Here is a 14,311-nt window from a genome sequence, read left to right as displayed (position 1 = left end):
AGGCAAATGTTAGATTCAGAATTCCACAGTTAGATGTGACAGTTAGATATGAAGCAGAGGAGGAATCCCAGAGGGCTTCCCTGAGGAGGTGATGCTTAAGCTGGGATTTTAAGGATGTAGCAAAGGATTTGGCCAGGTCCAGGGGGAAGGGAAAAGCTTTTCAGACAGGGGGAAGAGCCAGTGAGAAGACCCTGAGGCTCAGAAGAGCACACGGGGGAAGCCAAGTGGTGGGAAGTGAGGCTGGGTGGAACACACAGGCCCTGATGGGCTGGATTAGGACTTTGCTCTGCACCTCCAGGACCATAGCAATTCATGACAGTCTCAAGCAGGGGGGACATGAGCCCACTGGAGGCAGCAAGTGGAGGCAGGAGGCCTGGGAAGAGGCTGCTTGGAGGCATGGCAAGGAGAATGAGTCCTGCCCTGTGTGTTGGGATCAGCTGCCCCGCTGCCCACGCCCACAGTTCCTGATCACGGCTTCCATCCTCTGTATGGTCACAGCCCATCAGGTGGCTCCAGAGTCTGACTGATCTGCATTCCCAGCCCAGCACAGGTCTGGGGCCCACACTCAAGGACTTTCTGAGCCAGCCAGTCACTGGACTGACCCCACAGCCACCAGCAACTTCCAGAACCTTCACATCAGCAGAACACCAGGTCCTCATCCGTTTGAGGTCTCCCCAGACCCACCCTCTGAGCTCGCTCACCACCACCAAGGCCCAGTGGCCTCACCGCAGACCTCAGGTCTTCCAGCCGGAGCAAGGTGTGAGCAGCAGGACTCAATCCAGCCCCCTACCCTTCAGCCCCTGCAGGGCCCCGATCAGCCAAGGCTGCGGAGGATATGGGTTGCACACCATCTTGATGCACCAGTTCCGGGGGCTGGTGGTCTGTCGCAGGCAGAAGAAAGCAACGGGCGCCAGGTCTGGGTGTGGGACATGAGGATCAGCTCCATCCAGAGGCTCCTCCAGGCCTGGCGGGGAGGATAGGGGGCTCCGGGGTCCGGGCTGCTCCGTGGTGACTCCTGGCTCAGCGGCTGGGGCTGCTGCAGATGAGGAGGGCGGGGAGGCGCTCTCAGCCATGTCCACGCTGAGCTGGGAGCCCTGGGGAAGACAGAGAGGGTGGCACGTGGTGGGGACAGGCCTGGTACATGCTCCCCAACCTGCCTCTCCACCAATAAGTGGACGGATGCAGCTCTGACAGCCCCACCTGAGCCCCACAGGCCCCTCACCCTCACTCTTGCATGAGGATTACGAAACAGCTGAGGGCCCAGCTGCACCCAACTTGGAATCCGCTTCCAAGCTGGGTGATCATGGGGCAAGTCTGCTCACCCTGGCTGAGCCTCAGTTTTGGCAAACGAAGATAGTGGGGAGAATAAAGCCTTCTTAGAATATAATTGTGATATTAACTCTTTTTTTTTTGTCTATTGGCAATTTTCTGTATTTGAAATCTTTCATTATTTAAGAGAAAAAATGATTGATTAATTATAGACAAGAAAGAAGGAAGGGAGGGAGAGAGGGAGGGAGGGAGGGAGGGAGGGAAGGAAGGAAGGAAGGAAGGAAGGAAGGAAGGAAGGAAGGAAGGAAGGAAGGAAGGAAGGAAGGGATCTTAACTTTTTTACAAGACTAGAGCTATGTATTTATTGCACCATCAAAGGTAAAGAAAACTTGCAAGAAAAAAGAGGTGATTGTAAAGACAGACATTATTGCCAGGACAATGCAGGTTACAAAGGCAATGTTGGGGTGCTGCAGAATCAGAGACTGGGGGAACGCTGGCAAGCCAGGAGGGAATCACAGTTGGCTTCCCTGAGGAAGTAACCCCCGAGCTGAGACCTACAGCCGAGCCCTTGACCCAGGGACCTCCCAGCCACTGCCTCACAAGGCTGAGAACCCAGGAATCTTAGAGTCTAACCTCCTTGCCTTACAGATGAAGAAACCGAGGCCCAGAGAAGGGACAGGACAGACATGTAGCAGAGTAACAGCAGAAATAGAATTCCAGTCAAAGGCCAGGCGCGTGACTCACACCTGTAATCCCAGCACTTTGGGAGGCCAAGGTGGGTGGATCACCTGAGGTCAGGAGTTTGAGACCAACCTGGCCAACATAGTGAGACCTCATCTGTACTAAAAATACAAAAATTAGCTGGGTGTGGTGGCGCACACTGTAATCCCAGCTACTCGGGAAGCTGAGGCATGAGAATCACTTGAACCCGGGAGGTGGAGGTTGCAGTGAGCCGAGATCACACCACTGCATTCCAGCCTGGGCAACAGAGCAAGACTCTGTCACCAAAAAAAAAAAAAAAAGAATTCCGGTCAGAGCCCGCTTCCTGGGTCTGTGGCTCAGGCAGCTGCACAGGGCCCCGTGCTCAGAAGGGCCCTGAACTTGCTTTAGAATTCTTCTGTCACCAACATGAAATTCTTAATTGCTTATCAAGAGGTCCCACATTTTCATTTTGTTCTAGGTGCTGCAAATCATCTTGCTGGCTCCGACTCCAACTCAAAGCACTTCTACTCCCTGGCCTTGTCTGATGCTCACAACAACCTCAGGAGGACTATTATGCCCATTTGGCAGGTGAAGAAACTGAGGCCGAGAGAACAAAGCGGGTTGTCAAGGCTATGCACCCAGCCAAGTGAAGCACTAGGTGGTGTTGAGAGGCCAGAATCCCAGCACCAGACCCCCAGGCGGGCTTCATGACAACTGATGGTGCCCTCGCTGGCCGAGAGCCTCCGCAACCAGTCAATGGCAAGATGGGACGGACAGCCACTCCCAGGGCCTGCCCCTCACCACCTCACCCCAAAGGGTACTAGTCCCTAAAACTTTGTCCACTGGGGTCCCTGGGATCCTAGAACCCCTACAGGGCCAGTCTGAGCCGTGGGATTGAGAGATGGGGTCCACATCCCTGGTGCCCACCCAGCTGCTGCTGGGCTGTCGACCAAGCCACCCGGAGCTGATGCATTTGGACATTTCTCTGGCTCCCGGGAGCAACGGGCAGGGTATGGCACCTCCTGCCACTTCCCCTGGATGGTCAGGGAGGCAGAGTTTTCTACTGAGCTCAGGGCTTTGCTCTTGATTCCAGAAAAACAGCCACGGGCCTTACATAAGCTCCCAGGCACCTTGGCCTGCCACGTGTCAACCTCCTGGGCTGAAACGCACCCTCCCTAGGGTGGTTCCAGCTCTGCCCACCACCGTGCCAGCCTCGGAGCCCACCACTCCCTCCCCTGGCCATTTGCTCTGGCCAGATTGGACCTCCTCAGGTCCTAGGCCCTGCTCCCGCTCTTCCCTCTCACTGGGGCACCTTCTCCTTCCGCCCAGGCCCTGTTCTCCCAGGCCCTACTGATTCATTCATTTGCCCAATGAGCACCTACTATGTGTGGGCACTGTGTGGGCTTCGGGCTATGCTGGGGCACGAGCCAGACTCAGCACCAGCCCCCATTCAGCCCACACTTCCACAGAGGAGAGAGACACACCGATCAATTAATTTCTCTCTTTCTGCTTTTCCACAACTCTTATCACCATCAAACACGGTGCATAATTTATGTCTTTATATCTCCATGATTTGGTGTCTGTCTCCCCAGCCTAAGAGAAGCCTGTAAGGGAGGTGTATCCTTTCACTGCTGTATCCCCAGCGCCTGGAATGGTGCCTGGAGCATACTAGGTGCTCAATCGATATTTGTTGACTAAGTGAATAAAAAGTGCTGGGAAGTAAATAAACAAGGGGAAAGGTGGGAGTGGAGACAATCATCTTGCCCTCTCTAAAGGAAGAGATGTTTAAGTGAAAACCAAGACGCAGGAGGCCGCAGCCCTGACTGATCTGCTGGAAGAGCACAGGAGGAAGAGCACGTGCGAAGGCCAGGAGAATGGGGCCCGCTCGGTGCATTTAAGGAACACAAGCGAGGCCGAGCCTCAGGCAGGGAGGCGGATGAAACCAAAGAGTTCAGCAGGGCCCTGGGGGAGAACACAGAGGAGCGTGGGTTTTATCCCAAGTTCAGTAGAAGCCACAGGTGGGTTTTAGGCAGGGGAGTGGTGTGCTCTCATCTGTTTCTAAGCCATCTCTCCAGGGGCTGAAGGGAGAGTGGATGAAGGGGCAGGGGTGGAGCAGGAAGGGCTGGGAGGAGCTGGGCTGGCCTGCCCTTGGCTGCTGGTGAAGACAGGGAGAAGGCGGTGGATTGAGATTTATTCTCGAGGTAAAGCACCTGGTCTCGCAGCAACTGCAGTGGCCCACCTGCAACCCTCGCCCCAGCATTACCGAAGTCCTTCCTGAAACCACACAGGTGGAAAGAGCTCCCCCGGCCTCCGGGACTGCACAAAACTACCCTCTTCCTGCCTCTGGGCTACGTCGCTTGCACTGACTTGCTTGTTGCCTCTCTTGGCTTGTTTAATGCCGCCACACTGTGCTGCCCTCTGTGCTCACACCTCTCCCCTCACTGTGGGGCTCCCAGAAACCACACCCCTAAGGCCACCACCCTCAACTCTCTCCCCAGTGTCCACCCAGCCTCCACCCTCTGACCTGCTCCCAGCAGCCACCCAGCCTCCACCCTCTGACCTGTTCCAGTGACCACCCAGCCTCCACCCTCTGACCTGTTCCCAGTGACCACCCAGACCATCTCCCTCTGACCTGTTCCTTAGCAGCTTCCCAGGCCACTACTCTGTGACCCACTCCCCACTCCCAAAGCCCCCAAGTCCAGTCCAGATATCTCTCTTTCCTGTGTCTGTGGCCTAGCTCCTATCCCAGGTGCCTGTGTGCCCATGGCTTGAAGCCCTGAGGGGACTGGCAGCTGGGCCTCCCTGGGCTCCAATCTGTCCGCAGTCACAGAGACTAAAGGACTTGCTTTAGGTGACAGCATTGGTGGATTCAAACTCAGGTCCATCAGGTGCCAGAGTCTGAGCTGCCTCCACATCCCTGAGTCCCCTTCTTCTAGGTGCTCCCAGGACCTAACCCTGATGCTCCTTCCCCTGAGTGGCCCACCAAGCAGCAGTGTGGCAATTGGGCTGGCCTCCAAGAGCAGGGATAGGAGCAGAAGCCTGCTGTGTCTGGAACACAGACCCCCATTCCTGACTCCGTCAGCTTCTTAGAGCCTCAGTTTTTCTCTGTAAAGCTCAGCCCTCCTCCAGCCTGCTTCAGCAGGCTCTTGTTAAGAAGCAACATGATGGGCTGCCAGGTGTGGTATCTCACGCCTGTAATCCCAGCATTTTGGGAGGCCGAGGCGAGTAGATCATCTGAGGTCAGGAGTTGGAGACCAGCCTGGCCAACATGGTGAAACCCCATCTCTACTAAAAACACAAAAATAAGCCAGGCATGATGGCGCACACCTGTAGTCACAGCTACTCAGGAGGCTGAGACAGAAGAATCCCTTGAACCCAGGAGGCAGAGGTTGCCGTGAGCCACGATTGCACCACTGCACTCCAGCCTGGGTGACAGAGCAAGACTCCATCTCAAAAAAAATAGAAGCAAAATGATGTAAATGGGGAGGCACTCTGGTGGATGGCTGAGCATGCACTGGTCCAGCTGTGTCATCCCCAGGGGCTGCTACCCCAGCCCATTCTCTGCCATCACCATCACCACCATCACCACCACCATCACCAACACCAGCACCATCATTATCATTATCACCACCCCCACCATCACCACCACCATCACCAATACCAACACCATCATCACCACCACCACCATCACCACCACCATCACCATCATCACCACCACCACCATCACCACCACCATCACCACCACCATCATCACCATCACCACCATCATCACCATCACCACCACCATCACCATCGCCATCACCATCATCACCACCACCACCATCACCACCACCATCACCAACACCATCATCACCACCATTATCATTATCACCACCTCCACCATCACCACCAGCATCATCATCACTACCACCATCACCATCACCACCTCCACCATCACTACCACCATCACCAACACCAACACTAGCATCATCATCACCACCACCATCATCACCATCACCATCATCAATATCACCATCATTGTCCTCACCACCATGATCATCATCACCACCACCACCATCACCATCACCATCTCCACCATTACCACCACCGCCACCATCACCATAACCAAAACCATCATCACCGTCATCACCATCACCACCATCATCACTATCACCATTACCCTCACCACCACAATGACCACCAACACCATCACCACCACCAACAACAACAGCAGCATCATCACCATCACCAACAACAGCATCATCATCACCATCACCATCACCAACACCAACATCATCACCACCAACACCAACACCATCATCATCACCACCATCGCCATCACTAACACCATCACTTTCATCATCACCAGCACCATCACCATCATCACCACTATCACCACCATGACCCCATCAAGCAATGGCCAACAGGTTCCCTATGCATCATCTGTGTCCATTTTTACCACAACTCCATGGCATACAGACCATTCTCATTCTTACTTCATGGAGAGGGAGACGGGAACAGCCATGACCATAGTCAGCCAGCTGGTACCGGGCAGTTAGTGTCCCAGTTCTGGTCTGCTTACTCCCGAGCCCAAGCACTGAACCATTCCAGGCACCAACCTGGGATGGGAATGGTGCCCTGGAACCAGGCCTCCCCAAGCTGAGTCATCAGACAGTGGCAATACAGCTGCTGGGCCAGCCAAGATGCCCAAGCAAGTTGCCCAAGTCTTCCCAAGGCAGTGGGGAAATCTGCCTCCCAGAATCTTCCAGCCAGCACTCTAGAGCCCTGGGAGTGCAGTGTCAGGATGTCCTGTATCTTCAGAGCTCAGAGCCCTGGTGGAGGAAGACCTGAGGCCTGCCCTGGTCGCCTCATGTGTGTGTGTGCATGTGTATGTGTGTGTGTGCACATGTGTGTTTTCATACAGGGAGGCAACTTTGTTTATCCTTTTGTCAATAACCACACACTGCTAGAAGAACAAGCAACAAATTCGTTCAGGAAATACTAGAATCCAGGAATTTCAGACTATCTTAGAATCACCCAGAACTTCAGAGGCCCAAAATATTAACTACAGTCACCCTGAATCCATAGTGTGGGTTTCAAATCACGGGCAGTGGAAGCTGAGACCTGTATTCAGGTCCCGACACCAATCCACCTTGGCACACAACTCAGCCTGGCAGGTGCCCACAGCTACCCTGTCTATAAAATGAGGAGACGACCGCACCATGGCAGGGCTGCTGTGCCGACAAGCTAGGGTAGCACCACTGAGCACTAGGCAGGTGCACAGTGAGACCCTCGACAGTTTCCCATCCTTGTTAGTATCCTCAGCCATGGAGTTCCAGACTCCTGAACCCCAGGGGTCCCAGAAACAGTGTCTGGTTTTAAACTCTCATTGTTTCCAGGTCTTCAAACAGGGGATCTCTGAAAAGAATGAGACCCGAAAGGTGACCTAATCCATCACCATACACACTCACAAGCACAAAAATCACACAGTCACACTCACACACCCACACTCACATGCTACATACCACACTCACACACAATTACACACAGACATACACAGATAACACACACTTGCAGACACAACCTCACACACACACAGACATATGCACACACATAACACACACATAGACACACACTCACAGACACACAATCACACACATGGCACATGGGTACACCAGCATGCACTCATACAGACACACAGACACATAATCACATACACAGACACACGATTACACACACATACATAACACACAGAAACACAATCACACACATGCAGACATATGCACATAACACAAACTCACACAGACACACACAATCACACACGTGGCACATGGGTACGCCAGCATGCACTCACACAGACACACACACAGACACACAATTACACACACAGACATACACAGAAACACAATTACACAGTTACACACATACACATCAACACACACACAGACACACAATCACACATGGCACATGGGTACACCAGCGTGCACTCACACAGACACACAGACACACAATCACACACAGGCATACACAGACACACAATTACACACACAGACATACACACATAACACACAGACACACACAGACACACAATCACACACACATTCACACACAACACACATTCACACAGACACACAACCACACATGGCACATAGATACACCAGTACCCATTCACACAGAAACACAGACACACAATCACACACAGACATACACACATAACACGCACACAGACACACAACCACACACGGTACATAGATACACCAGCACCCACTCATGCAGATGCACACACTCCCATACATACACTCACACAGACATACACACATACACACACACTCACAGACACATACATACACAATCACAGACACATACATATGCAATCACACAAATACACTCACATAACATACACTCACACTGACACACACAGACATGCATGCACACAAAGAATACACAGACACACACAATCACACACACATAACATACAATCACAAAGACATATACTCACAGGCATACATACACACAATTACACACACTCACACAAACACACAAAACACCCATTTACAGGCACACACATAACTCACACAGACACACTCACATACACACAATCACACACTTACCCAGACACATAGATATGCACACAATCACACAGATCACATACACTCACACTGACACATATGCACACACAGAATACACAGACGCATACACACAATCGCACACACATAGACACAACAGCCATTTACACATACAAACCAATGCAGAGCCTGCATCTGGTGATCTACAGAAAAGCCTTTGTGAGACTGCAGGAAGCCTGCCTTCCAGAATCTTCCAGCCGGCCTCCCAGAGCCCCTGGAACCCTCTATCTGCTCCCTCTTCCGCATGACAGCCCTGCAGACGCATGACGACAGCCCGCCCACCCCTGAGCCTCATCTGCCCCAGGCCTCTTGTCACCAGCTCCCTCAACCATTCCTTGGGTGACAATTTCCACATCATATGCCTCCCTGGGACCCCCTCCGCAGTCACACTCAAGTCTGTGCCCTTTCCTCTGCATGGGCAGGACTGGATTTGCACCAAGCCACCCAGAGCACAACAGACAGGTTACCTGCCTGATTCTGGCCTTTCTTGATGCGGACTGGGAGCATCAGGGCCCAGCTGGCAACCCAGTCCTACTGCAGCACCTGTGGGGCATGTGGTCCACTGATCCCCTCAGATCTTCTTCAGAGAAGCTGAGCCAAGCCAGAGATCCTCAGCCTAAAGAGAAAAGGCTGAAGTGCGGCCCCCCCCAATTGCATGACCCGTCACAAAACTTGCTCTGGTCTGGTCAGCTGGGCCTGCCCACATCTTGTAGTCATTCACCTCAGACCTGTCACAAAAATGAACAGCCAGCCCTCCCAGCTCTGCAGCCTATTGAGTGGGTTCTCGGTCAGCAACCCCTCCCGTGATGGCCAACAAGAATCAAAGCCAACATTATCTGTGAATACTTACTATATGCCAGGCACAGAGTAAGCTTTTGAGAAGTGCTTTTGCTCTGTCCACCTTATAGGTGAGGAAACTGAGGCACTGGAAGGTTAAAGGATCTTCCCAAGGTCAAAAGCTACTTAGTAAAAGAGCTGGGGTTTGGATCTGAGCAGTCCAGCTCCAGGTCACCAGTTAAAGGGTTGTCCAGGCCAGACTGTGGACAAGAGGTTGCAGCCTACCAGCCCCCCGACCCCTGCACCTGCCCACGTGTCTGTCACCAGGCATTGCCATTTGTTTGTTTTCAGCCGGCTCTCGGCCTTATGACAAGTGCGGCAAGCAAGGCTGTGTTGGAACCACCATCAGTGTGTTTGAACATCTCCCAGCAGGCACTTCTGCTGATCAGTTTTTACTCACTCTGCAGTAATTAGGGCCTTGGGTCTTACTTCAGCGAGCAAATCAGGGTGAACATGGCCCCTGATGGGAGGGAGGGGTGGCCAGCAGGAAGAGCACTGGATCAGGAGTCCCAGGACTCAAGGACCAGCTCTGCCCTCCCCACATCACATGGTCTCCCCAAGCTTCATTTCCTTTTGTATAAAATGCAGAAGACGATGCCTTTTCTGCCTTGAAAACCAGATAGAAAATGGGGAAAAACATTTGGAAAGCAACTTCATGAAAGAAAAGACAGCTTCACTGTACGAGGCCCCATGCTAGGTGCTACAGAAACACGTCTGAGCCGCACAAAAATCCTTTCAGGTGGAAGGTATTATCCCAGTTTTATAAGAAGCGGATGCTTCTGTTGATGCTAGGTCACCTGATCCTCTTGCCATGGTTGTGGACTTGCTCACCTCTACCCCAGCTGGGACAGAGCTTAGGCCCCTCCCAAAAGGGGCCTAAGACCCTAGAACAACAGAGGGCTGGATGCAGCCCCCGCTGCTCAACAGGGTAGGGCAGGCAGCAAGACCCTAATGCTCCTCTCTACATGCACCGTTAGCCAGACCTCTCTGGCCAGAGTCCAGGAGAAGGGGGCAGTGGGCAGAGGCAGACCTCAGAGATGAAGGGAAAAGTTCTGGGAGGCAGGGCCAGGTCTGCACTGAACCTGGCCCTGAAGAGCCCACAGCCTCCACAGAACCTCCACCCTCAAGATACCACGTCCTTCTCATCCTCTCCTGCTCAAGGAGCCCCAAAAGCACCCAGCTGTTTTGCAAAGGTGTCCAAATATGCCATGCTAAATCCTCTGTGATCTGCACCCCTCATCTATCAATACGGTCTGGGTTCTCCAACCTGAGAGCACGAGTGGAAACCAGGACTCGTGGCCATGTCCCCACAAAGCACCTGGCAGGGGAGGCCAGATCCTCTCACAGGCACAGCAGCTCCAAAAGGGCAGGTTTTGTCTGTTCCCTTCCGTTCACTGCTGTGTCCCCCAGTGACCAGAACAGGCCTTAGAACACAGTACGTGAAGAATAAATATTAGAGAGAAAGAGAGAAAAGGAAATCGGAAAATCCAATTTGTTTTCTTCCCTCTGTAGACTGGCAGCCATGGTGGGGGACAGACTCAACCCACATCTTCCTGGATATCAGGATCCACAGATCCACGGACCCATGGATCCACCATCCACAGATTCACAGACACACCCACAGATCCACAGATCCCTGGACCCACAGACCCACAGACCTGCACACTCACACTCCCAGAGATCCACAGACCATACACCCACAGTGTGCAGGGCACACACAGCACCCTGGGCTCTTTGAGCCCCCAGGCCAGACCCGGGATGCCAGGGGCACAAGAGTAGACTGAGGGCATTAAGGCTGGGGCATGTCCTAGGAACATACGGGAAGAAAACATTCTGCGGCAAAGAACAGGAGGTAGGGAAGGGGTTGGAAAGGAGAAGTGGGGACAGGAGGACAGGCGAGGAAGAGGAGCAGCAGCAGGGGAAGAGCTGGCTGCAGAGGAGAAGGGATGGAGGGGAGAGCGCCCTGCTCTCCCTGCAGCCCAGAGGGGTCTCTCTAGACCCCCATGCCCAGCCCAGCATCCCCTCTTTCCAGACAGTTTTTGACACCAGGAGCTGGGGGGCTGAGGAATCAAGAGAAGAAGGCAGCTGCCAAAGTGGAGACAGCCACGGATCAAGGAGCCACATAGGAGCCTGTTTGGCTACCTTGGAAAGCGCTAGGAACTGCGGGGTGGCGGGAGCCCTGCCAGCGTGGGGGAGGGACAGAGTGGTGCCCAGAAACAGACTGGCCTGAGAGCCCCTTCCTTGGGGCTGAGGCCCAGGGCAGCCACACTTGGGGTGTGGGGTGAAGGTGGCAGAGAGGGCCACGAAGGGGGCCATGATGAAGGAGACTGGGAGAGGGGAGTTGGAGGTGGTGACCCCTGTGGGCTCAGGGCGGGGAACTGGGTCCAGAACCACAGAGAGGCTGCAGTCCCTAAAACTGCTCCCAGCTTGGCTATAGACTCAGGAAGATGTCTGGAGCAGAGAGAGGGTGAGAGAGGATGGGGTTCTCACGGCACCCTCCACCCCTACCTGACCACTCAAGGTCAAGGGGAGGCCGCAGGGACCTGAGGACAGCCTGGCGCCCCCTGGTGGGCCTGGAAGATGCCCTCTCAGCCCCAGCTTTCTCAGGAGGGCTTGGAATGGGGGCGAGGGGAGGGGCATGCAGGGTGAGGAGGAAGGAATGCAGAAGAAGCGGGCAGAGAACTTTGGTCAAAGGAAGGGGAAGGGGCCTCCAGCCAGGCCAGCAGCCCCTTCCCCAAGCCTCCCATTGTGAGCCCTGGGGCAGGCACAGCAGCTCTGCACAGCTAGGAAGAGAGGGTGGAGGGCACGGTGTGGTGACCAGGCCCTCTGGGGTTGTGGGCAGATTCATGGGTTTGGTGCCAGGCCAGCTCAACAGCCTCCAGGCACATTCTTTCCTTTTCCTCTTCCTCCCCCTGCTGAGGCCCCAGACCTGGTCTCTGCTCAGTGTCACCCTGTCCTGTCCTGACCTATCACCCACTGGTGTCCCCTCCCTCTGTCTCTGCGTCGACGGCGGAGGTGGGAAGGTAACAGGGAGGTCTCTAGACCCCAGCTCAGTCCCCAGCCCAGCCCTGGATCCTGAAGCCTGAACAGAAAGTTTGTCCTGAAGAGTGGACAAGAGTTCCGGAAGCGAGTCCTTAGGGCTAAGAGGAGCCACAGATTCAAGAGGTGACCAGGTGCCAGCAGGGTCTGAGGACGGGGTGCAGGGAGGTAGGCCCACACTATGGGCCAAACCCTTCCCCTGGGGCTGGGCCACAGATCCACACCCCTGTTCACACAGCGTCCTAGCCCCGAGGTGGTGCCAGCGTCTGTGGGGCAAATCCTCCAGGCAGTGAGAGACAGAGGACGAACTGACCACTGCCTGGGCCAATCTGAGTGCTCCAGCGAGGACTCTCCTCGCATGGTGATCAGACCCCGGCACACCACACACGCCAGACACGCAGGCCCACTCCAGCGCTCGCTCATTCTCTCTCTCTGTCTCTCTCTCACACACACACACACACACACACACACACACACACACACACACACACCTGGACCCAGGATACAGACCCTCAGGACAAGAATATAGCTCAGAGGTCTTCTCAGACCCCAATCTCATCCTCAGGTCAGGAGCCCCCAGGGCCCTGACAAGGCAGAAAGACACTAGCCGAGGGGCTGACTGAGGCCTCAGCCTGGGCCCCACCACAGCCCCCTCCCCCAGGCACCATGACTTCCCCCAAAAGAGGCCTCCCCACCACTGCCAAGCTCCGTAGTCCCCCACAGCTCCCCCACAACACCACCCAGTAGGCAATTAGCACCCAATCATCATAAGCACTCATTACATAACACCTCCAGCCGGCCGAGGGTCCCTTTCACCCCTACAGCCCCGGCTCTGACCCTGGCCTGGCTTCATGCAGCGAGGCCTCCGCCCCGCTGGGGTGCCAGCCAAAGAGGGGGTCTCCGCCACCCCCGCCTCCGGGAAAGTTAAACCCTGCCCGGGATTCCCCCATCCAGTGCCCCCCGCTGCCGCGCTCCCAGGCCAGCGCTCCCAGCTCAGCCCGCCGGACACGGGCACCAGCTCTGGCCCAGCTGCCCGCAGAGCCGCAGCCGCGGAGGGGCGGCCGGACGCGCGGACAACCCGGGCCCCGGCCGGCAGCCTGACTTGTTGAATAAATTTCTGCAGCGCTGGCTCAGCTGGCTTCAGTATTGGCACCGAGAGAACTTTCATGGCCTTGGAGAGAGGACCGGTCAAAGTTTCCTGTCCTTCCTCCCAAGGCATGGCCCCGAAGGCGCGGGATGGGGGGCTCACCTGACGGGTACGCGCGGGTGGGGAGGATCGATCCCCAGAAATAAATAAATAAATGCCCCAGTGAAGAGAGAAGCCAACGCGCCAATAAACTGGCATCGAAGCGAAGCCCTCCCTTCCTTCCCCCCACCCACCCAGCCCCCACCTACCTTGGCATGGACGTGGCCCGGCCGCGGGGGGTCGTCCAGGTTAGAGACGCGGGGACAACGCGTCCCCACCCGAAGCCGGCGATCGAGAGGGACCCCCAGCCCCGCCAGCCGACCCCCCGCCAATTCAGGATCAGCTGAGCCCCCGGGGCGCGGGGGGCGGCGGGCGGGGGGCGGCGGGCCCGGGCGCCCGGGCCATGGCGGGAGGAGGAGGCGGCGGCGGGCTGGAGGGACGGCGAGGCTCTGGGCGGGCGGCGGGCGGGAGCGCGGCGCTCCGGGCCGGGGCGGGGGCGCGGGTGCTGCGGGGACCGAGCAGCGGGGCAAGTGCCGGGGAGAGACCAGCGCGGCGGGGAGCGCGGGGCTGAGGCCGGTCTCTCGCCTGCCTCGGCTCTGCTCGCGCCTCCGGCTCAGGGCTCGAAGCGCGGGGTCTGCGCGCGGCGGGGGCTGCGGAGGAGCCCGAGCGCCTG

General features: G+C 55.7%; 1 protein-coding gene across 3 annotated transcripts in view; it reads right to left on the bottom strand.

Annotated features, from left to right (window-relative positions):
- Positions 1–14,002, bottom strand: part of CACNA1I (calcium voltage-gated channel subunit alpha1 I) — a 131,809-nt gene extending 117,807 nt beyond the window's left edge. For 2 of the 3 annotated variants that reach the window (XM_055105363.2, XM_055105364.2), the window contains exons 1-2: positions 13,848–14,001; positions 839–1,094 (exon numbers count right to left, since the gene is read on the bottom strand). In XM_055105363.2, the coding sequence (XP_054961338.1) occupies positions 839–1,073 (235 nt within the window). In that variant the 5' untranslated portion in view covers positions 1,074–1,094; positions 13,848–14,001. Of the gene's footprint in view, positions 1–838; positions 1,095–13,847 lie in introns of all 3 variants that reach the window. The other variant, XM_055105365.2, reaches the window with a different exon arrangement.
- Positions 14,003–14,311: the final 309 nt, after the last annotated feature.

The sequence above is a fragment of the Pan paniscus genome, chromosome 23 (assembly GCF_029289425.2).
Source record: "Pan paniscus chromosome 23, NHGRI_mPanPan1-v2.0_pri, whole genome shotgun sequence".
Lineage (NCBI taxonomy): Eukaryota > Metazoa > Chordata > Mammalia > Primates > Hominidae > Pan > Pan paniscus.
The sequence above is the reverse complement of the archived record's forward strand: the minus strand, read 5'-3'. Positions and strand labels throughout refer to the sequence as shown.